At 46.3% G+C, this 21763-nt stretch overlaps 1 protein-coding gene and 1 pseudogene across 4 annotated transcripts in view; one reads left to right on the forward strand and one right to left on the reverse strand.

The window, feature by feature from the left end:
* Pla2g4e (phospholipase A2 group IVE) overlaps positions 1-16715 on the reverse strand; it is a 70834-nt gene extending 54119 nt beyond the window's left edge. The window contains exons 1-2 of one of the 4 annotated variants that reach the window (XM_031371589.1): positions 16682-16715; positions 15576-15868 (exon numbers count right to left, since the gene is read on the reverse strand). In XM_031371589.1, the coding sequence (XP_031227449.1) occupies positions 15576-15794 (219 nt within the window). In that variant the 5' untranslated portion in view covers positions 15795-15868; positions 16682-16715. Of the gene's footprint in view, positions 1-15575; positions 16247-16297; positions 16314-16681 lie in introns of those variants that run through there. The other 3 variants (XM_031371590.1, XM_031371591.1, XM_031371592.1) reach the window with 3 other exon arrangements.
* Positions 4614-5454, forward strand: LOC116090766 (annotated as a pseudogene).
* Positions 16716-21763: the final 5048 nt, after the last annotated feature.

Here is a 21763-nt window from a genome sequence, read left to right on the forward strand (position 1 = left end):
TCTCTCTCTCTCTCTCTCTCTCCCTCTCTCTCTCTGTCACACACACACACACACACACAGAGTTCCTAATGGCAACTCTTTTTGGTTTTTTGAGTCAGAGATTTTCTATGTAGCCCTGGCTGTCCTGGAACTCACTCTGTAGATCAGGCTGGCATTGAACTCATAGAGATCTTCCTGCCTCTGCCTCCTGAGTACTGAGATTAAAGGCATGCACCACCAAGCCCATCCCAGTTCCCATTTGTTTTTTTAAAAAATAATTTATTTACTTTTATTTTATGTGCGTTGGTGTTTTGTCTGCATGTATGTCTGTATGAGGATGGCAGATCCCCTGGAACAGGACTTACAGGCAGTTGTGAGCCACAGTGTGGGTGCTTGGAATTGAACCCAGATCCTTTGGAAGAGCAGCCAGCGTTCCTAACCGCTGAGCCATCTCATCTCCAGCTTCCCAGGTCCCATTTTTTAAAATGGGATTTAAAAAAAACCAAAAAAACAAAAAACAAAAAACCCCCCAGAGCTTTATGTTGCTGTCTAGGAAATTTGACTGTCGAGTTGGAAAGGCTGCAGATCGCTGCCCTTGTCATAGCTTAGAGCTGACTCAGCCTCACCAGTCTCCCATGAACACACCAGTCATGGGAATGGAAAATCTTGGACAACTCCCAAAGGATCCCACCACCAGCTTCGGACACTCAACTGACCTTAGACATTTCTAGGAAGCTGAGGGCTCTCTGGTCGGGCTTGAAACCATGAAACCATGCTTTCAGACTCATCCATGAAATTATGAAATCCATAAAAAGCAGTGGGGTTGTTAGATAGCTGTGGTCTCGAAAGCTTGCCCTCTTTGATCTCAGTGATTCTCAGCCTCCTCATGCTGTGACCCTCTGGTACAGTTCCTCATGCTTACAGCTTCTCGTGTGATCCCTGCCATAAAACTACTTTGGCCATGAAACTACTTTCACTGCGAATTCATAACTATAATCTTACTACTATTATAAACTATAATGTAAAAATCTGTGTTTGCTGGTGGTCTTAAGTGACTCCTGTGAAAAGGTCATTTGGCCACCACTAACCCTCAAAGGGGTTGGGACCCATAGGTTGAGAACCACTGCCCTAGAGAGATGACAGATAACCCTCATCCTTGGTCCAAAACCAAGCAGCTTCTAGCAGCCTTGCCAAGTCTCCTGAAAGCCATTCTGCAGCTGGGAGCCTCATCAAACACTCAGGAGGAGGTTGGGCAGATCTAGCAGGTTCTTCTCTGTGTTCATTTGGCCAGGCTGCTTGGCTGGACTCTGTGAAGACCTGGCTGAGAAAATTTCTTCACTGGTGTCTGTCTTTTGACTGACTTTAGTTCTAGCCAAGTCCCAGCAGAATAAAATCTACCCCTGCTGCCTCTCTTTGGTTCTAACCCCTGAGGCAGAGCTCTTCAGTCACTTCTCAAGATTTCCAGGGCAGAAATAGGACAAATGGTACCAGACCAGGAGACCGACGGGGACAGCACAGTAGAGGTGGCCAGGGCTCTCTATCAGCTTCAAGTCAGTGTTTAGAAAGGCAATGTGGTACACTGGGCAGAGTATTGACTGAGAGCAGGAGTTGTGGGCACCAATCCCTGGGCTTTTCTCAGACTAGTTCAGTCCAGAATTTTAGGAACAAGTCTAGCCTTCTGTGTTCTCATCTGCCAGCATCTCTGAGTTCTCTCCTTTTGCTGACCTTTGGGTCTGGCTTATTCCTTGTTGCCCCCAGTTGGACCATGCCATGCTTGGGCACCAGCATAGACTGTGATAAGATAGAGGTTGGTAGGATACTTCTAAGATATGACAGGGACAGCACGTGGTAACGTGCATGGTGATGTGCATGCTTTGTGAAGGTACTGTTTGTGTATCTCTGTATGCTTGTGGATGCGAGCATGTGTGATTGTGTGACTATGTGTGCATATCTGTGGGAGTGTATAGGAGTGTGTCTGTGTTTCTGTGTGTGTCTGTGTGTATGTCTGTCTGTGTATGTGTCTCTGCACAGCTATGTTTTGTGTGCTTGTCTGTGTGTGATTATTTCTCTGTGTGTCTGTGTGCATAGGGAGGTTATCAGGTCCAAAAGAAACTCAGAACAAATGGCTATCCTATTAGCATACCAAAGTGCATGTGGGTCTCCAGGCTTTCTCAGTGGCGATTCTCAGCTCTTCTTGCCTCACTCCCTACCCTAAGCTTCAGCTCGTGGGCTTCCCCTCCCGCAGCTTCTCATTTCTGTATAACCCTGCCATTTTGGCCATGCATGCTCCTTTATCTTCCTCTCTTGGTCCCCTCTCCCTTGGTCTCCTTTGTACTATCTTTCTCTTCTCTCCTTCCCTTCTTCCTTGCTCCCTCCTCTCATGGTCCAGTCTGCTGGCCATGTTCAGTCTGCTACTTTCTCTCTCTGCTCTGGACTCTTCTAGATGCCTTTGGCTCTCTCTATGGATCATGTCTACAATAAAAACCTTCCCTTCAAACATTCCTTGGAGAGGTCATGTCCTCAGTTTATACAGAGGTTGCTCCTGTTCTTCCCTGGATCTTTGGAAAGAAAAGATTCCTGCAATATCACATGATATTGCATGATAATCAAAGGAGAATAATTCATGATACCAGAGTGGATCTGAGTGGCTAGCCTTGGGGCTTGAAGTGTCACTTGAAAGGCTCATTCCTAACTGTCCCCATAAGACTTAGCCCCATTGGTCCAGCCCAACTAGGGATGGGTGTCAGCCTTGATCTTAGGAAAACACCCTGGGGTTTTCCCTGTGGCATTTAGTTGGTTTTAAGGTTCAAGTAAATTTGCACTGAGGATATGGTGGCCCAGTTGGCTCTAGTGACACACTGAGACCTTGTAGTATGACGAGTTTCCACCTGGTCAACTCCCTCAGTCTCTGCCCAGCCTCTTCTTTACTCCATCCATGGTGACATTGGGCTTCAGGTCATGCTAAGCAAAAGCCAGAGGAAGACATTCTAGATGCTCTGTAGGAAGGGCACCATGACAAAGGGAACCCCAGCAACTCTTGCTACAGTCAAGGCAGTAATCTGGGTGACACCTGGGAAAAGCCACAGATGCAGGGGGACAATCCAAAAGTAATTTCTATCTTCTTTTTTTAATTTATTTGTTATTATAAGTGAGTACACTGTAGCTATCTTCAGACACACCAGAAGAGGGTGTCAGATTTCATTACAGGTGATTGTGAGCCACCATGTGATTGCTTGGATTTGAACTCACGACCTTTGGAAGGACAGTCGGTGATCTTACCCGATGAGTCATCTCACCAACCCCAATTTCTATCTTCTTCAGCTTATACAAATTTGGTTTCGGTTACTCTGCCTCTTGTGACTTGGCCAACTCTTCTGTGGCAGATCTCCACTTTGGCTTCTATGGGAAGGGAGGTGAGAAATGAAGACAGGATGGTGCCATGTGTGTGTGTGTGTCTGTGTGTGTGTGTGTGTGTGTGTGTGTGTGTGTGTGTGTGTGTTCTGGATTGGACTGAGTCCCTTGTGCCTTTTGATGAGGGCAGGTCCTCTGGGATGTAACACCTAAGGTGGGAGTCACCTGCTTGTACCTGTGCCTTCAGAAATCCATTCTCTATTTCCCTCCCTCTGCCTCGATTCCTACCTCATCAGGAGCTACTCAGGCCTCTCCTTTGTCCTGAGTCTGGAAGTCAACCCTATCACACATCCACCCACCCCTGTTGCATCAGCAACACATGGGTGTTGAGAGAGGAGGGCTGGTTGTTGTGCTACCTAGAGCCAGAGAGGACATCATTTGGCTGTTGCTCCTGGCCACAGGTGTCAGCTGCCCTCTCCTAGCAGGAAGGTGTGATTGAAAGGGCGAAGGACAGTCTCAGGGACAGTCTGAGGCAAGATCTGGCAGATGGGACAAAGGAAGGGACAGGTGGCCGAAGTTAAGCCACAGGAAATGAAGTCATGGCTTGAGCTAGTTCAGATAAGAATTCCCAAGTGTCCCAGAAATATGTTTGATTATTACATGTTGAATACAATGGGTGTTAATTTTAAATGAAATAGGCATTTCAAAAGAATTCACAAATGATCTTGACACTTGGGCTTCAGGATGCCTTTTTACCCCAAAGATATAAAGAGGAGGCAGGGAGATGGGGTAGGGCAAGGAGGTAGGGAGAGGGCAGGGAGAGAGGTAGGGGCTGACTTACTTTTCTGCCCCTAGAAATGCACTGCCTGTGTATCTTCTAATCAGAGCTCCTCCTTTTCAAAATATATTAAGCAATGATATGCAAAGTTATGATTTATAAAGAATAATCAAGGGAACACCCAGGAACCAATCCACTACACAGCTGAAAGGATGACACTGGAGTAAAACAGAAGCCTCCCTCTACCCTGGCAGGGTGGAGGAGCGCTCCCACCATTCCATGTGTCTGCCAGGGAAAGCTCAGCCCAGTAGAGCCCTGGAGGTTCGCACTCCTCACTCTTCTCTGCATAGGAATGGATTTCCAAGCCATAGTTGGTAATGTTTTGAATGTTTTAAACACTCTATAAGTGATATCCTTTAAGAATATGTATTCTTTAGTTGGATGTGGGGACCCACATTAGGGTTAGGGTTAGGGTTAGGGTTAGGGCTAGGGATAGGGTTAGGGGTTTGAGGTCATCCTCAGCTCTATAGAGAGCTCAAGGACAGCCTGGGCTACAGGCTATCTCAAGACTACCAGCAACAAAAATGTTGAGTATTTAGTTGATTACAAACATGTTCTCCTCTCCACTCACTCTGCTTGAAAGAGTCACCACCATGGAGAAGGCCAGGGCCCACTTGAGGGGTGTGGCCAAAAGGGTCATCATCTCCAGCCCTTCTGCCGATGCCCCCATGTTTGTGATGGGTGTGAACCACAAGAAATATGACGACTCACTCAAAATTGTCAGCAATGCATCCTGCAGCACCAACTGCTTAGCCCCCCTGGCCAAAGTCATCCATGACAACATTGGCATTGTGGAAGGGCTCATAACCATGCTCCATGCCATCACTGCCACTCAGAAGACTGTGGATGGCTCCTCTGGAAAGCTGTGTTGTGATAGCCATGGGGCTGCCCAGAACATCATCTCTGCATCCACTGGTGCCAAGGCTGTGGGCAAGGTCATCCCAGAGCTGAATGGGAAGCTCACTGGCATGGCCTTCCGTGTTCCTACCCCCAATGTATCCATTGTGGATCTGACATGCGGCCTGGAGAAACCTGCTAAGTATGATGACATCAAGAAGGTGGTGAAGCAAGCATCTGAGGGCCCACTGAGGGGCATCCTGGGCTACACTGAGGACCAGGTTGTCTTCTGTTACCTCAACAGCAACTCCCACTCTTTCACCTTTGATTTGGGGGCTGGTATTGCTCTCAATGACAACTTTGTAAAGCTCATTTCCTGGTATGACAAGGAATATGGCTACAACAACAGGGTGGTGGACCTCATGATCTAGATGGCCTCCAAGGAGTAAGAAGCCCTGGATCACCCACCCCAGCAAGGACACTGAGAGCAAGAGAGAGGCCCTCAGTTGCTGAGGAGTCCCTACCCCAACAATGAGTATCTCCCTCACAATTTCCATCCCAGACCCCCATAATAACAGGAGGGCCTAGGGAGCCCTTCCTACTCTCTTGAATACCATCAATAAAGTTCACTGCACCCCCCTCCCCTCTCAAAAAAGAAGGCTGGGGCCGGGCGGTGGCGGTGCATGCCTTTAATACCAGTACTTGGGAGGCAGAGACAGGTGGATTTCTGAGTTCGAGGCCAGCCTGGTCTACAGAGTGAGTTCCAGGACAGCCAGAGCTATACAAAGAAACCCTGTCTCGAAAAACCAAAAAGAAAAAAAAAAAAAAGAAGGCTGGGGTAATGTCTCATTTGGTTAAGTACTTGCCTTAAAAACATGAGGACTTGAGTTTAGTCACCAGAACACACATTTTTAAAAAAGCCAGGCATGGTATGAGCAATTGTAATCCCATCTTGGGAGGTAGAGACAGGCAGGTCCCTGAGGCTCACTGGCCAGCCAGCCTAAGAGAGAGAGAGAGAGAGAGAGAGAGAGAGAGAGAGAGAGAGAGAGAGAGAGAGAGAGAGACAGAGAGAGAGACAGAGAGAGACAGAGAGAGACAGAGAGAGAGAGACAGACAGACAGACCCTGGCTCAGAAAAGCAAAGTGGAGGGTAATATCCCTCAGGTGCACATACATGTACACACACACACACACACACACACACCAGGCAGAAAGACTTAAAAAAGATTTGCTGCCCACTAGAGTGGTTGGAGCTACTGGGAATAAAAAAAATTCTGCTTGGCTTTCCAATGTTCTGAGGTATTTAGTTAAGGCCCAACTAAGCTACAGAGCCAGTTCAAGGCTGGCCTGGAAAATTTAGTCAGACTACTTGAAAACAAAAGGGAGAAGAGGTTCGGGGAGCTCAGTGCCTAGTGTCCACGAGGCACTAAATTTAATCTCTACTGCTGAAAATGAGAAACAAACATCCAGACAAACCACCTGAGAACAGGAAAGCTCCTTGGCTGGAATTGTATAGGGAGAGCCTGCCTAGGAGAGCCTGAGAAGATTCTGTGCTGGGCAAGGTCAGCCTCTTATCTAGTCAGTCTATTTCAGCTGTGCAATTGCCATGCCCAGACTCTGAGGACAACTGTAATCCTTTTTTTTTTTTTAAACAATTCTTTTTATTGGATATTTTCTTTATTTACATTTCAAATGTTCTGTTATCCTCTTTCCAGGTTTCCCTCCCTCCCTATCCCGTCCTCCCTCCCCCTGCTTCTATGAGGGTGTTCCTCCACCCACCCACCCACTCCCACCTCCCCACCCTTGATTCCCCTACCCTGGGGCATCTATCCAGCCTTCATAGGACCAAGGATCTCTCCTTCCATTGGTGCATGACAAGGCAATCCTCTGCTACAGATGCAGCTGGAGCCATGTGTACTCTCCTTTGCTGATGGCTTAGTCCCTGGGAGTTCTGAGGGGTCTGGTTGGTTGATACTGTTGTTCTTCCTATGGGGTTGCAAACCCCTTCAACTCCTTCAGTCCCTTCTCTAACTCCTCTGTTAGGGACCCAGTGCTCAGTCCATTGGTTGGCTGCTAACATTTGCCTCTGTATTTTTATAAGGCTCTGGAGGGTCCTCAGGAGACAGCCATATCAGGCTCCTTCCAGCATGCACTTCTTGGCATCCACAGTAGTGTCTGGGTTTGGTGACTGTATATGGGATGAATTCCCAGGTGGGACAATCTCTGGGTGGCCTTTCCTTTAGTTTCTGCTCTGCACTTTATCTCCATATTTGCTCCTGTGAGTATTTTGTTCTCCTTCTAAGAAGGACCGAAACACCCACACTTGGGTCTTCCTTCTTATTGAGCTTCATGGTGGGCCTGTGGGAGAGGCCTTGGATGCTTCCAGTGGCAAATGGTACTTGTAGCAATTTCACTTGTTAGCAAGGACAGGGCCAACCTGGCCTAGAAGAGAGAGTTACTTGAGGGAAGGTAAGCCTTTGGGCCACTGGAAGGGAGGATCTGGGGGTGGCCACTCACCTTTCTCAGAGTTAGCTCTATAACTCATCTCTCTAACAGCTTTGGCAGAAATGTGGAACCCTTTGTCCATGATGGCCAACACACCCTCCCAAGTGAAACAAATGACATCTAGGGAGCACCTGCAGTGTGGAGGTGGGAGACACCAAAAGCAAACAGAAGATACCTCTGACCAAAAGCCCGAAGCAGCAACAAGTTCACAGATGGTTAGAGAGACAAAACCCTCATGACAAACACAAAGGAGAGTACATGTGGAGCCTAGCTAGGGAGCATTAGGCAATTATTTGCTCTAATTCATTGTTTCCATGTGCAAAACTGGGTCAATAACATTCATTTCACAGATAGTTGTATGGATATATGCTCAGAACACTCACGTGTTCTCTTGGTGTCTCCATTGTGCCTCTCTGTCTCTGTCTCTCTGTCTGTCTGTCTGTCTCTCTGTCTGTCTGTTCCTCTCTCACACACTAGTTGCATGACTACCTTGCAGAGTCTGATATATATATATATAAAACAAATTTTAATAGCATGTAGCAATCAATGGCTTTATTATTTTTTTCTACAGGACAAATAAATGAAAGAAACTAATTGTAAGAGAGCTTGAAGGACAAGGGACCTAATGCTTAGGTGGGCTCGAGACATTAGAGAAAGCGTCAATCATTGACAGCAAAGATATTTGAATGCTGCCCCAGGACTTGGAACTATGTTATAGATCCCAGATACCAAAATTTATGGGATACCTGTGTCTCCCAGTGAAGTAGATTTACTAGATAGAGTAAACAAACACCAATCACTATTAGTAGTAGCTGTGCATGTATTGAGCTAGAGAACAAGGTACCATGAAGGACTATGGCAGGGACAACCTGGCTCTGGCTAGGGGAAGAATCGGGGGCTCCCAGAGCAGGAAGCCTTTATGCTATAGCTGAAAAGGGGAAGCTGCAGAGAAGAGCCTCCTAGACAAAGAGCACATCATGTGAACTGAGGAGGCAGGGAAGGCTGGCAGGCTTAGGAAATGGACACCTGTGTCTAAGGCATAATGATTTGGAAAGAGGTGAAAAGTAGCCCGGAAGGTGGGTCGCATGACTCCGAAAGCCATGACTTAAATAAATAAATAAATAAATTTGCATTTTATCATAAGGGATGGATGCCATTGAGAGGTATGAAGCAGCGAGGTGATGTAAGAGCGTTCCTCCTGGGGGGCAATATACAGGCTTGGCAGGATGGGGAGCGGAAGAGGAGTTGCAAGTGGTGCAGGCTAGGATGAAGGATCATGAGGAGCGGTAGGATTCAAGACTGACTGAGAGGAACCTACTACATGTGGTGATGGAGTGGACTGAAGGATGAAGCAGAAGGTATCTGTTAGGCTTCTGTAACCTGGTATGATACAGAGGGATAGTCCTGAAGAAAACTTCCTCAGGTACCAAAATGGAAGTTGATTGAAGGACTGAGCCTTGATCTGGATTTTGACCTGCAGGCAAGGTGTGGAGGACAGACTTAGACTCCAGGAGGGTAGGCAGCAGAATCCGGAAACTGAGGTGGAACAAGCTTGCCTCACTATGCGTAGGTGGCTCCAGAGTAGGGCAGGCCTTGCCAGGAGGGGAGGGTGTGAGCTGTGGACCATGGGGTGTGAACCTTGCAGGGTGGGAACTGAGGTGTGGCCTCCAGAGTCAAGTGCAAATATGAGCGTTGATGGTGGAGATAGTGGGAAGCTGGGAGTTTCTCTGGGAAGCCGCTGGCCAAGCAAGCAGCTTCTGGGGAATGGGGAAACAAGCCGGCCTGGAGCTTCAGCATCCTGAAAGTCCGTCTGGACCACCTCCACTGCGTGCGCCCAGGAAGACCGCAGTGCGTGCCAGGATGCTTAGAGAAAAGAGCTCTTGGCTCTTTTTGTAATCAACCAACACACTTCCTTGCTGGTTCATCACAACCTTGTCTATTTCTTTTCATTCTGCCTCTCTGTGTTTGTTGGCTTTGTTTTGGGGGCAGGTCTTGCTATATGACAGAGGCTGATCTTCAGCTCCCAATAATCCTGCCCCTCAATAAGTCTGCCCCTCAAGTGGCAAGACTGTTATGTATGTAACACTGCACCCAGACTTTCTCTTTTGATGATTTTTCTTCAGCCGGGTGTCTGATGCGGGACTCTGCCCTATCCATTGTCCATCTCACCCTGTGCAGTGGCTTTTAAAGCTGTTGGTATTTTATGGCTGGTGATGTAAATCAGTTGGCACAGTGCTAGCCTCTCAGGTGGATTTGACCTTTAGCACCACATAAACTGGGCATAGTAGCACAGGCCTGTAACCTAGGCACTTGGGAGGGAGAGGCAAGAAGATCATGAATCCATGCCTATCCTCAGCTACATAGCAAGTTCAATGCCAGCCTGGAATGCATGAAATTATGTCTCAAAAAAAAAAAATCTGTATTCTGCTTCATGTAGTCAAACAGATTATCTCCCTACGAAGTTATCAACTTGTCAGTTGTCTACATGACATTTCTACTTGAAGGTATCTCAAATTTTAGATGTCCAAGACAAGGACTGGAGATACAGCTAAGTGGTTGGACACTGGTCTAGCATGTGTAAGGTCCTGGGTTTAATTCTCTGTGCTACAAATAAAACTAAAATGTCTAAGACAGAAGTCTCCAGTCCCTTTTACCCCAAGCCTGTGTCCCTCACCTGATTAATGGAACTCTGTAGTTTCTAAGGCAAAAAAACTAAGTAGTATTTGTGGTTTCATAGTCAACTTATCACTGAATCTTGTAGGCTCTATTTTCAGAAGGAGTCAAGAATCTGCCCATTTCTCCCACCCCCTAGTCAGGGTACCAACCTTGGGCCACAGCTAAAGCTGCCATATTTGTTTTCCTGGATCGCTCCACTGATGTCCTAACACACAGATGAAATTGCTCCTTGGGCTGAAGCCCTTCAGCGGTTCTCTCTGGACCTCAGAAGGAAGCCAAGAAGGCTGCTTTTGCAGCATATGGACCACTTATCTTTGACCACTGACATCCTGATCTCTTCCCCTGGTAGTCTGTCTGCCCACCAGACATCCTCGTTATGTTTCTAGAAACCAATGAAGCTTGTGCCTACCTCAGGGCCTTTGCACTCAGGAGTGTGTTCTTTTGGGAACACGTTCCCATCATTCCTTTCATCCTGAAGGTTTTCATTTAAATGTCAATAAAATATCTGCCAAACTGTCTCTGCTGCTAGTCCCTTGCTAACTGACACACGCTTCGTCCTTTATATCAGAACAGTACTATCCTTATTCTCAGGCTGTGCTACCAGTGGACATGTAGGTTGCATGAGGGCTGGATCTCACATGACTTGCTCGGTGCTGTCTCCTACTCCTGAAGCAATCCTAGGCACATAGTGAGAACTCAATAAATATTTGTTCAGTGAATTAAAAAAAAAAAAAAAAAAAGCCGCCTCTGATGTGCTTCCTGGTTTTCTCAGGAGAATGTGGCAAGCCTGAGAAGAGTTACCCAAGAATACAGGGCAGGGAATGTAACTCCAGGGAGGGAGGCTCAGCCACCCTGATGAGTATTTATTGGAGGCTATCTGCTGTCCAGAAAGAATAGTGCATATGAGTGGTTCTAGCCAGAACCCTCCAATGCAGAGCACTGAGAAGAAGCCATGTTAGAACCAGTGAGCTGTTCCTGCAAAAGCCACCATGTGATTATTATCAAGGACTCCACGTACACCGTATGTGCCCACGTGTCCCTAATCACACATGCCCTCTGCAGAGCTGGCTGAGGCCGTGGCCATGTAATCTCTACACATTTCACAAAGGTCTTAATGGATGACCACCTGACCAACCTCTGAAAAATAACATGGAAACTGACAATTCGTTACAGAGCCCAACTTCACTATAGAGCACTTGCACACTGTGGAATAGTAACCAAGTCATAGGATTATAATTAGGAAGTTCCAGGGTGATAGCTCAGTAGGAGGCTACCTTTTTTTTTTTTTTTGCTACCACTTTTGATGCCCTTGGTCTGACACCCACTACCACACCCAGAAACACAAAAATGCAATTATGAACCGTAGGCTTTAATCTATAAAACATACCTTAATTTTAGTGTAAAAATACCCTTTGGGATAGATATGCCCAAATATTATAAGCCTAATTGAATAATATTACCTAAGAGAAAAATTGAAGGTAGATTAGTGTAGTAGGTTGAATGGTTTACAGTAGAGCTACCTCAGCATTTTCCAAACATTTTTAGATAACTATGATTGATGGCAATTAAGGGAATATTTGCCAATAACTAATACAGGAATTTGAATCTTCCAAACATGAAGAAATGATAAATGTCTGATAGCCACATCTACTTAAATGTCACACTGTGTTCCATAAATATATGAAGCTTCTATGTGTTAAAATATTTTTGGTTTGTTTAGGTTTATTTGTGTATGTATGTGTATGTGTGTGTGTGTGTGTGTGTGTGATGCTGGGAATTGAACCCAGGGCCCTGTACAAGTAAGTTCTGGTTAAGTGCTCTACTACTGATCTTTCACCCTAACCTCCAAATATATTTAATTAGTTAATTATTTTTTGAAGATCCATTTTAATTATGTGTATGTATCTGTGTATGGGTGTGTTCCTGTGAGTACAGGAGCTCAAAGTGGACAGAAGAGAATGTCGAATCCCTGGAACATCACAGTTATCCTCCTGTACTGCATGACAGCAGAAATCATCGAAGCTCTCCTGCCCTGTTAGCCACCCTCCCTCCCTCCCTCTCTCCGTCTTCCCTACCTAGGCTCCAGCACCCGCTATTATAGTCTTTAGTGGTTTCATTTTCTACACGTACAAGGCAGTACATATATACTATTAACCACTGAGCCATCCCCCCAGCCCCCTCCAGTGTATTTGTAAAAGAGACTTTAAGCCAGGCATGCTGAGGCAGAGACAGGCAGACCTCTGTGAGTTGGAGGCCAGCCTGATCTACACAGTAATACTTTGTGGATTCTTCTTTATCCCACCCTTTCTCCCTCTACCCCTGGCCCCGCCCTCTTATCCTCTGCTTTCACCTGGTATCACTACATAGGAGAGAAAGAAGGTTGGAGGGGAGAGAGAGAGAGATGGAGATCCCTGAGTCTAATTTCTTTCTTTTTGTTTCTTCTTTAAGCATGAGTATAATAAGCCTCAATTAACCCCTCCTGAATGACCACCAACCACCAACCATGAGTACCAAGGCTCTGGCATTTATATACCCTCTGAAAAGTTCCCATAATTCCAGATGTCACACAATCACAAAAATTATCTGCATCTGAAAAAAATCATGTTTCTGCCAGAGCATGAGGCAAATCCTGGTCAGCTGCTGCGGACAGTCCCAAGCAGCCCCACATTCCACACCTGGAATTCAAATGAAGGAACATTCTTATAATAATTCTGTATTTTTAAAGAAACCAAAATTCCATAATTCTCATATGCTATGTAGAAAACCCTTAACTTAAAAAATAAATAAGTAAAAACCAAAAATAAACAACCCTTAAAAGCAAATCTTAAGTTTAATTAAAAATTAAACAATATTAGATGAAATATATTTTGTTGTATTAATATTATACATAAAGTGATATTCACAAAAATAAAATAATAAAATAAAGTATAAGAATTAAACCAGGCAGTGGTGGCACACGCCTTTAATCCCAGCACTTGGGAGGCAAAGGCGGACAGATTTCTGAGTTCCAGGCCAGCCTGGTCTAAAGAGTGAGTTCCAGGACAGCCAGGGCTACACAGAGAAAACCTGTCTCGAAAAACCAAAACCAAAAAAAAAAAAAGAAGAAGAAGAAGAAAAAGAAAAAGAAAAAAAAAGAATTAAATGTCTGTGGTGGTCTATGTCCCAGATAGGTGGCCTTTCTACTATGACACAGATGGAAGAAAGCCAAGGGCATCATGGGTACCACCTCATTCCTAAATACCAATCCATGTGGAAATGGCAAAGGCAGAAGAGAAGAAACCTAAGGATGGCCTCCATTGCTCCCTCAGGTGCTGCACCCTGTGCTAAGCAGCTTATCAACGTCTTACCTGCTATTTCTCCATAGATAAGGAAATAGGAAGACCAAGGAGCTAAGGAACTGTTCTGAGTTAACAGGATGACAGATGACAGAGCAAGGAAGGGGTGGAGTCCCATCTGATTCCCAAGCATGCACCCAGGCTCTCACCCAATCCAGTGAGACCAATACTAAACCGCTGGGCCCTAACTGCCGCCATCACCTTTTAGCTGCACCTCTGGGAGTGAGTCAGGAGGCCTAGGATGCTGGGCAGGCAAGGACAGGCCAGTGACTTCCTTAACGAAGCAAAGGGGAGGAAGGCTGTCCCCATCCCTGCCTCTCCTTTTTGCATAGCAAGAGAATGCCTAGCTGGCTTCCCAGGCACCAATTTCTGGAAAGAAGATGGTAAGAGGAAGAGGAAGGAAAGAAGACTCACTAGACCTAAGGAATGATGGGGCTTTGGGGAAGGGGAAAAGGGAGGCCAGTGTGGGGCAGAGAAGCTGAGGGAAATTCTGGGGGCTCTTGGCTGCTCAGCATCTGTAACTCTGAGAAGGGTCATCATAAGAGGCGCCATACTTGTAAAGAGTATTGGTTAAGGGGTGGAGCCATGTTCTCTTGAGGGCGGGATCACCCACAGCATCCCTCACAGGGCTAGGATGTGTGTATGAAGCAGTCTCTTCTGGAAACAGGTATGAAGACCCTGTGGTTGAAGCTCAGGATGGATCTACCAAGCCAGGGGCCAGACGAGGGGAGCAGGGAGACCAGTCAAGTCTTTAGGAGGTGAGGGGTCCACAGCCTCTGCTCCCTGTGAGTGAGACCTAGGCCAGGCACACTGCCGTAGACCTCAAAGTGTGAATCACCATTTCTTCCCAGATCCCTGGCAGCAAGTAGAGGGAGACAGAGAGAGGTAGCTGACACCTTTTGGCTTTTGTACAGCACTAAATTTATCAGATAGGACTTCTTCAAGATGTTCCCTCCCCTGCCCAATAGGCAGGGCTGTGAGAAGACCAAATCAGAACATTCCCTCAAACTCTCTCTCAGTTGCATGTTGCCACATGAATGGCACTGCTGTGTGAACTGTATGTTTGAGCACTTGGTACAGTATTTCCAGGCACTATGCTGGGCCCTTCACAAGCATGGCCTTCTTTCTTCTCAGAATCTCATGAATCGAAATAGATACTCATCTGCCTTAGTCCCTGTTCTATTGTCGTGAAGAGTCACCATGACTTACTAACTCTTAGAAAGGAAAGCATTTAACTGGAGGCTGGTTTTCAGTCTTAGAGGCTTAGTTCATCATTAGCATGGCAGGAGCATGGTGGTAGATTTGGCAGGCATGGTGCTGGAGATGTAGTTGAGAGTTATATCCTGATTGGTAGATGAGGGTGGGGGTGGGGGGCTGAGGTGGGTTGGGAAGGGGGGTACTGGGACTGGCATGGGCTTTGAGGGTTCACACTTCCTCCAGTGACACACTTCCTCCAACAAAGCCACACCTACTAGTCCTTCTATGTCTACCAAAGAGTTCTACACCCTAGTGATTAAACATTCAAAGGCATGAGCTGATGGGGGCCACTCACATTCAAAACTACCTCTGTTCCCTTGAAAAGGTTCCTTAACGGGGCTGAAGAGATGGCTCAGCAGTAACTCCAGCTCCAGGGGATCTGACTCCTGCTTCTGCACTTGTGGATAACTGTACACACATGACATACACTTACATAGTCACACACACATATACAAAACTTTTATTTTTAATCTTAAAAAAAATAGATGCCTAATATCTCCGAGCCTTATAGTCTCACCAAGTGCATAGATGAACCCCTGCCTAGCAGAGTATTGGATATATAGAAGGATAGATACACTTAGTAAAAAGGTTACAACTTCTGTCAGCTGGTTTTCTGGACACAAAGAGGTAAGGACAGGTAGGGGTGATGAAGTTGGAGAGGGATTACCTCCAGAAAAAGAAAGAAATGAACAAAATCTGAGCTTTAAACTGAAAGAATACATGTTATTATATCTTATTCAGTCAGGAAGGGGTCAAGTTTAAGGAGACAGGAGCCTTTCCCCTCAGAAAAAGACATACCTGAGAGCCGGAAGAAGCCATGGGGAGTGAAAGTGGGGGCGCAGCAATCTGTGGGTCCTGTGCCTCTTCAAATCCACTGCAGTGTCTTCCTGGCCGGCTGTCTTCTTCCCCTTGTGGGTTCTGTGGGACAATTATGCTGGTTCCCAGGCCATGGTGGCCTTCTGAGGCGTGGGTCATCCCAGCCATATCTGCTTCATTGGAGTGTGGAATAGACTGCATAGAGCTGGAGCGGATTCTTATCCTCAGGGAAATTCAGGAGAGGTTTGTGACAAAGGAGAGGTGCCAGCAGGTTCCTCCAGGAGAAACGTCAGATAAATTATTAAGGAGGGAGGGAAAGAGGTCACATGTTCGCTAAAGGAGAGCCTGAAACATTTCCAGCAACCTGGTCGGCACTAGGAAAAGAAAGGTTCCCCGCTGTGCAGAGGGTCAGCACGCAGCAAGGACTGCTCCGCCCACACCCCACCAGGTAGCCCTAAGGCGAGGGGAGACCCGCTTTGCAGAGCTGCGATTCAGGCTCGGGGCTGTCTCCAGCTCTGCATTGCAAGAGCTATTTTTAAGCATGAAACTCAATATATCCCAGAGAAGGGAGAGGTGGGGTGGTGAAATGGCTGAAGCTGGCAGGCTCTAAAGGAGAGTCGCATTCTCGCTCCGTAAAGCCACATTGCTCAGTTGTTGCTCCACACCCCGCATCTCTATTTTGATCTATGAAAACAAATACCCACCTCTAGGCTCTCAGCTGATGTTGGAGACCCGTCATTAACCCTGCCTTTCATTTCGTCTGGCTTGATAAATGATATGATGGAGTTTAAAGAGAATGCACCATGGTATTATGTTTAAAATCACAAAAACAAAAGCAAGCCAGGTCCTCTAGAAGAGCAGCATGCGCTCCTGACTGCTGAAGCTGAGCCGCCTCTCTAGTGCCATCTTGCAGTGTGCTAACCCAACACGTTTGCTTAGGTTTTTCTTTTTTTCTTCCCCCCCCAAAATTTTATATACTTTACATCCCAGTCACAGTCCCACTCCCTCCTCACCTCCCAGTCCTGCCCTTACAAATCCCTTCTCCCATTATCCTCTCCCTTTCTCCTCAGAGGAGGGGAATGACATACCTTCCTCCTTAGGTACCAACTCCTCTGGGACATCTAGTCCCAGCAGGACTAAGCACCTCCTCTCCCACTGAGACCCAACCAAGAAGTCCAGGTAGGGGAAGGAGATCCAATGGCAGACAACAGAGTCAGAGACAGCACCCACTCCACTTTTGAGGGGACCCACATGAAGACCAAGCTGCACATGTTTAGGGTGTCTAGGTCCAGCCCTTGCATGCTCTTTGGATAGTGGTTCAGTCTGTGAGCCTCCCATGGGCCCCGGGTAATTAACTCTATGGGTCTTCTTGTGGTGTCCTTGTCCCTCTGGCTTGCTCAATTCTATCCCCTACTTTTCCACAGGACTCCCCCAGCTCTGCCTGTGGGTCTCTATTTCCCTCTGTTGCTGAATGAAGCCTCTCAGGAAACAATTATACTAGGTTCCTGTCTGCAAACATAACAAAGTATCATTAATAGTGTCAGGGGTTGGCTCTCTCACGTGGCATGGCTCTCAAGTCAGACAGCCATTGGTTGGCTGTTCTCAGTCTCTGCTCCATCTTTATCCATGTGCATCTTATAGGAAGGACAAATTTTGGGCTGAAGGTTTTGAGGATGGGTTGATGTCCCCCTCCCTCCACTGGCAGTCCCACCTGGCTATTGGAGGTGGACACTTCAGTCTCTCTATCCCCTGCTGGTAGGGAGCTCAGCTAGGGTCACCCCCATAGACTCCCTGTAGCCTCAGGTCTCCAGCTAGCCTCAGAGATGCCCCCCCCCACTGATTTCCATTTTCACTCCCAGCCCCCTCCCCTTCCCACACCTGATCATCAACATCCCTGTTCCCTTCCTCACCTCCTCTCCCACCCAGTTCCCCCTCCATCCACCTCTGATGACTATTTAGTTTCCCTCTGAGTGAGAGTCTCACATCCTCCCTACGGCTCTCCTTATCACCCAGTTTCTTTGGGTCTGTGGATTGTAGCATGGTTATCCTGCACTTTATGGATAATGGATAATGTCTACTTACAAGTAAGTACATACCATACATCTCTTTCTGGGTCTTGGGTACCTCACTCAGGATGATATTCTCAACTTCCATCCGTTTGCACAGCAGGCACTTTACTTTCTGAGCCATCTCCCCAGCCCCAGAAGTAAAGATTTCTTTTGGTAAATATTTTGGGGGCTTCATGAAGACAAAAGGGAGCCTATGCACCTCTATGCTGAGTTCTCTAGTCCAGGGAACCTTCTGTTCTTCAATACTCTGCCCTCCCAGCCCCCGCACTCAGGTAAGACCTAGAATGATGGTGGGTGCATGGGCCCAGGCAGCTGAGCAGTTAGAGCCTGGCCATGGGCCTGATCGGTGTCAGTGTATGTATGCGATGGTACAAATGTGTAGAAGGCAGTTCACTGTAATGGGAGGCTTGAGCTGTCCTTCCCTGCCTCATAGGATGCTTCTGAGATTTAACTTTTTTTTTTCTTTCAAAATAGGATTTTTCCATATAGCCCTGGTTGTCCTGGAACTCACTCTGTAGACCAGGCTGGCCTCGACCTCAGAAATCCACCTTTCTCTGTCTCCCAAGTGCTGGGATTAAAGGCGTGCACCCTAAATAGCCTCTACAGGCTTATATTTTGGTCATTTGTTCCCAGTTGGTGGAATTATTTTGGGGAGCCGTGGAACCTTGGGAAGATGGGGTCTCACTGGCAGAAGTCATAACAGCTATAGACCTTTGAAGGTGATAACCAAACCCCTGGCTCTGGCCCTATCCTCTACTTCCTGGACTGACAGATGTAAGGAACCTTCATCAGGAACTTCATGACACCTTCCCATTATGCCTTGCCTGCTGTGATGGACTGAACCCCCTGAAACAATGAGCCAAAACAAATCTTCCCTCCATGCAATTGTTCCACACCATAGGAGGCATGGTAGTCCCCATGATGCCACACAGTACCCTTTCTTCATCTCTCTCTCTCCTCTCTCTCTTTCTCTGTCTCTCTCTTTCTCTGTCTCTGTCTCTCTCTCTCTGTCTCTCTCTCTCTCTCTCTCTCTCCCTCTCTCTCTCTCTAATTTGCAGTCATTTATTAACTTTTGTGCAGGGAGACACACACAGTACACTTAAGAAGTTGATTCTCTCCTTCCACCAGGTGGGTTCTGGAGACTGAATTCAAGGCTTGTGGCAAGCACCTTTATTCACTGAGCTTTCTTGCCAGCCTGCTTTCCTCCTATTCTTCCTTCTGCTCTCCAAGACCCTTTCCTTGCTTGGGTCATAGCTCCCTGTTGTGCTCCATGCTCTAGAGCTTTGCCACAGCAGAAACTGCAAAGAGGGTACACGTGGGGATAATTAAGGACTTAGACCCGGAAGAGGGACTGCCATGCATCATATCCTGTGGGCGGAGGAGAGGAGCCCAGTTGAGCCTTCATGCTTCCATATTTGAATCCTTTAAGAATGCTTTTAAAGGGGTGTCTCAAGATCTTGTCTTACTCAAGGCTTACATGCTTACTCAGTAAAATGACAAACAGAATCTACACACACACACACACACACACACACACACACACACACAAATAATCAATCAAAAGAAGTTCAACTTCAGCCAAAGCAACAGCTCCAATGGACATTCTTGGTGACCAGAACCTACTCTCCATCCATTCCCTACTTGGGTAGACTGAACAAACCCTGTGTTTCCCATAGTGGTGCCACTGGATTCTTGGTGATACTGGCCCCTGATGAGGTCAGTTGTCACCATCCTGAATAGCAAGTGTGCTCTGAACTCAAATACACAGACAGCCAAATATTTATAATGACTCCTCCTCAGCCAGAGCTCTGGACCTATGGTGCTTTGCCACTGGTGTGTCCTCTGTCCCTGAAGGGAACTGGGGCAGGGCAAAGGAACCCACAGGTGGTCAGAGAAGTGAGGTGTCAGGAAGCTGGGAGGGAAAGAGGAACAAGGCAGTGAGTGACAGCAGCTGCTAAGGGTGACACGTTACGGGGTGACATGGTATGGGGTAACACATTACAGAGTGATGTCTTAAGGGGTGACACGTTACGGGTGATACCTTACAATTGATAAGTTAAGGGGTGATATGGTATGGAGTGATACCTTACAGGGTGACATGGTATGGGGTGACACATTATGGAGTGATACGGTACAAGATGACACATTACCAAGGGCAGTTGGGAAAGTTTTGTGGAGGGACAGGTAGTTTTGAAGTGATTGTTTTGATTTCTCCCTTTCTTACAGCCTTGGAGACATAAACTTCATGTTATTAAACACTTTTATAAGAAGCATACTAATTTAATAACTTTTCTCTACAGCTTATTTTATAGAAACTTCATGAGATTGGTAATAGTAAAGGGGGTGACACTCAGGTGGGTTGAGGAAGGCTGTATACTTTTCCAATTGTTGAAGGTAGGAAAGTATTTTTAAATTTATATAATCTTTTTTGTTTTTGTTTTTGTTTTGGATTTTCGAGACAGAGTTTCTCTGTATAACCCTGGCTGTCCTGGAACTCACTCTGTAGACCAGGCTGGCCTCAAACTCAGAAATCTGCCTGCTTCTGCCTCCCAAGTGTTGGAATTAAAGGCATGCACCACCACTGCCTGGCTACATAAAAGAAGGGAGAAGGATTTTTCAGAGCAAATGTAACTAAACCAATTTAATTTTCTCATTGATTTTCAACAGCATAATAATTTTCTGTTTCCATTTTTCCATTTATTTTTATTGGGATCAAGTCTTTCTTGAATACTATTTAAAAAACCTCTGTGTGTGTGGGTGTGCGTGTGCGCGTGTGTGTGCGCACGTGCACCTGTACATGCACCATGTGCCCATAACTATATTTATAGAAGTCAGAGGTCAATGTTGTGCCTTCTATTGCTCTCCACATTATTATTATTATTATTATTATTATTATTATTATTATTATTATTATTATTAATTATTTTAGTTAGTTAGTTTGGTGTGTTATGCTTATGCACAGGTCACAGCATACATTTGGAAGTCAAAAGACAACTCTTTAGGAGTCAGGCTTTCCTCCCACCTTGCTCTGAGGCAGGGTTTCTTTCTGGTTCTGCTCCTGCCCAGCTTTGCAAGCTCCCAGCCTGTTCTCCTATTTTGGCTTCCAATTTTCCCCCAGGGATCTGAGATTGCACATGCCCAGAACCACACTCAAATGCTGACATGAGTTCTGGGGACGGGCCTCAGGTTGTTGGGCTTGAACACAAGCACTTTTACCCTCAAGGCCTCACCTTAACTTCTGAGTCCTAAGATCTCCTTGCCTCTACATTCCCCCCCACCCCCAAGAGTACAAAGTATGTCATCATGTCTAGCTTTTAGGTAGGTGCTGGGTATCTTAACTCAGGCTTTCATGTTTTCATAGTAGGCACTTTACCCACTGACCTGTCTCCACAGCCTCACATAGCATAAAAATTTATCCATGATATTTATTCTCTCTCTCTCTCTCTCTCTCTCTCTCTCTCTCTCTCTCTCTCTCTCTCTCTCAGGCAGGATTCTCTGTTAGATTAAAAATAATCAGCAGCTGGCAGTGGTGGTGCATGCTTTTAATTCCAGCACTCAGGAGGCATATGCACTTACATGCACAAACCTACATATAGATACAATAAGACAAAATAAATCTTAGAAAATAATCATTTAGGGTGTGGGGGACATTAGGGAGAAAGGCATATTCTGTCTGCAGGAGCAGGCTTTAGAAAGAAGATCCTCGGTAAGAAAGCTCTTTAGAGTGAGCATGTTGACTTACTCCTGTTATCTCAATACTCCAGATCAGGAGGATCTGAGGATCATCATGAGTTTGCAACTGTTTTGAGCTACAGAGTTTGTGCTGCAAAACAAACAAAAGAATGCCCCTAACCAAGAAACAGAGGACAACTACATAGAGAAATCAGTTGCCTGATGCACGGTATTGCACCATTCCCAAATAATTGTTCCTATGGAGTTTGTGTTGATAATGCTGTGACCAAATAACCATCAAGTTCGGAGGAGGAAGTTTTCCTTTGGGTTACAGCTTCAGAGGTTTCTCTTCATGGTCTTTGGGCCTGTGCTAGCACATCACAAAAGAAGCATGTGCTGGAAGAGACAGGGCACCCCAGCGGCCAGGAA

The sequence above is a fragment of the Mastomys coucha genome, unplaced genomic scaffold, assembly GCF_008632895.1.
Source record: "Mastomys coucha isolate ucsf_1 unplaced genomic scaffold, UCSF_Mcou_1 pScaffold15, whole genome shotgun sequence".
Taxonomy (NCBI): domain Eukaryota; kingdom Metazoa; phylum Chordata; class Mammalia; order Rodentia; family Muridae; genus Mastomys; species Mastomys coucha.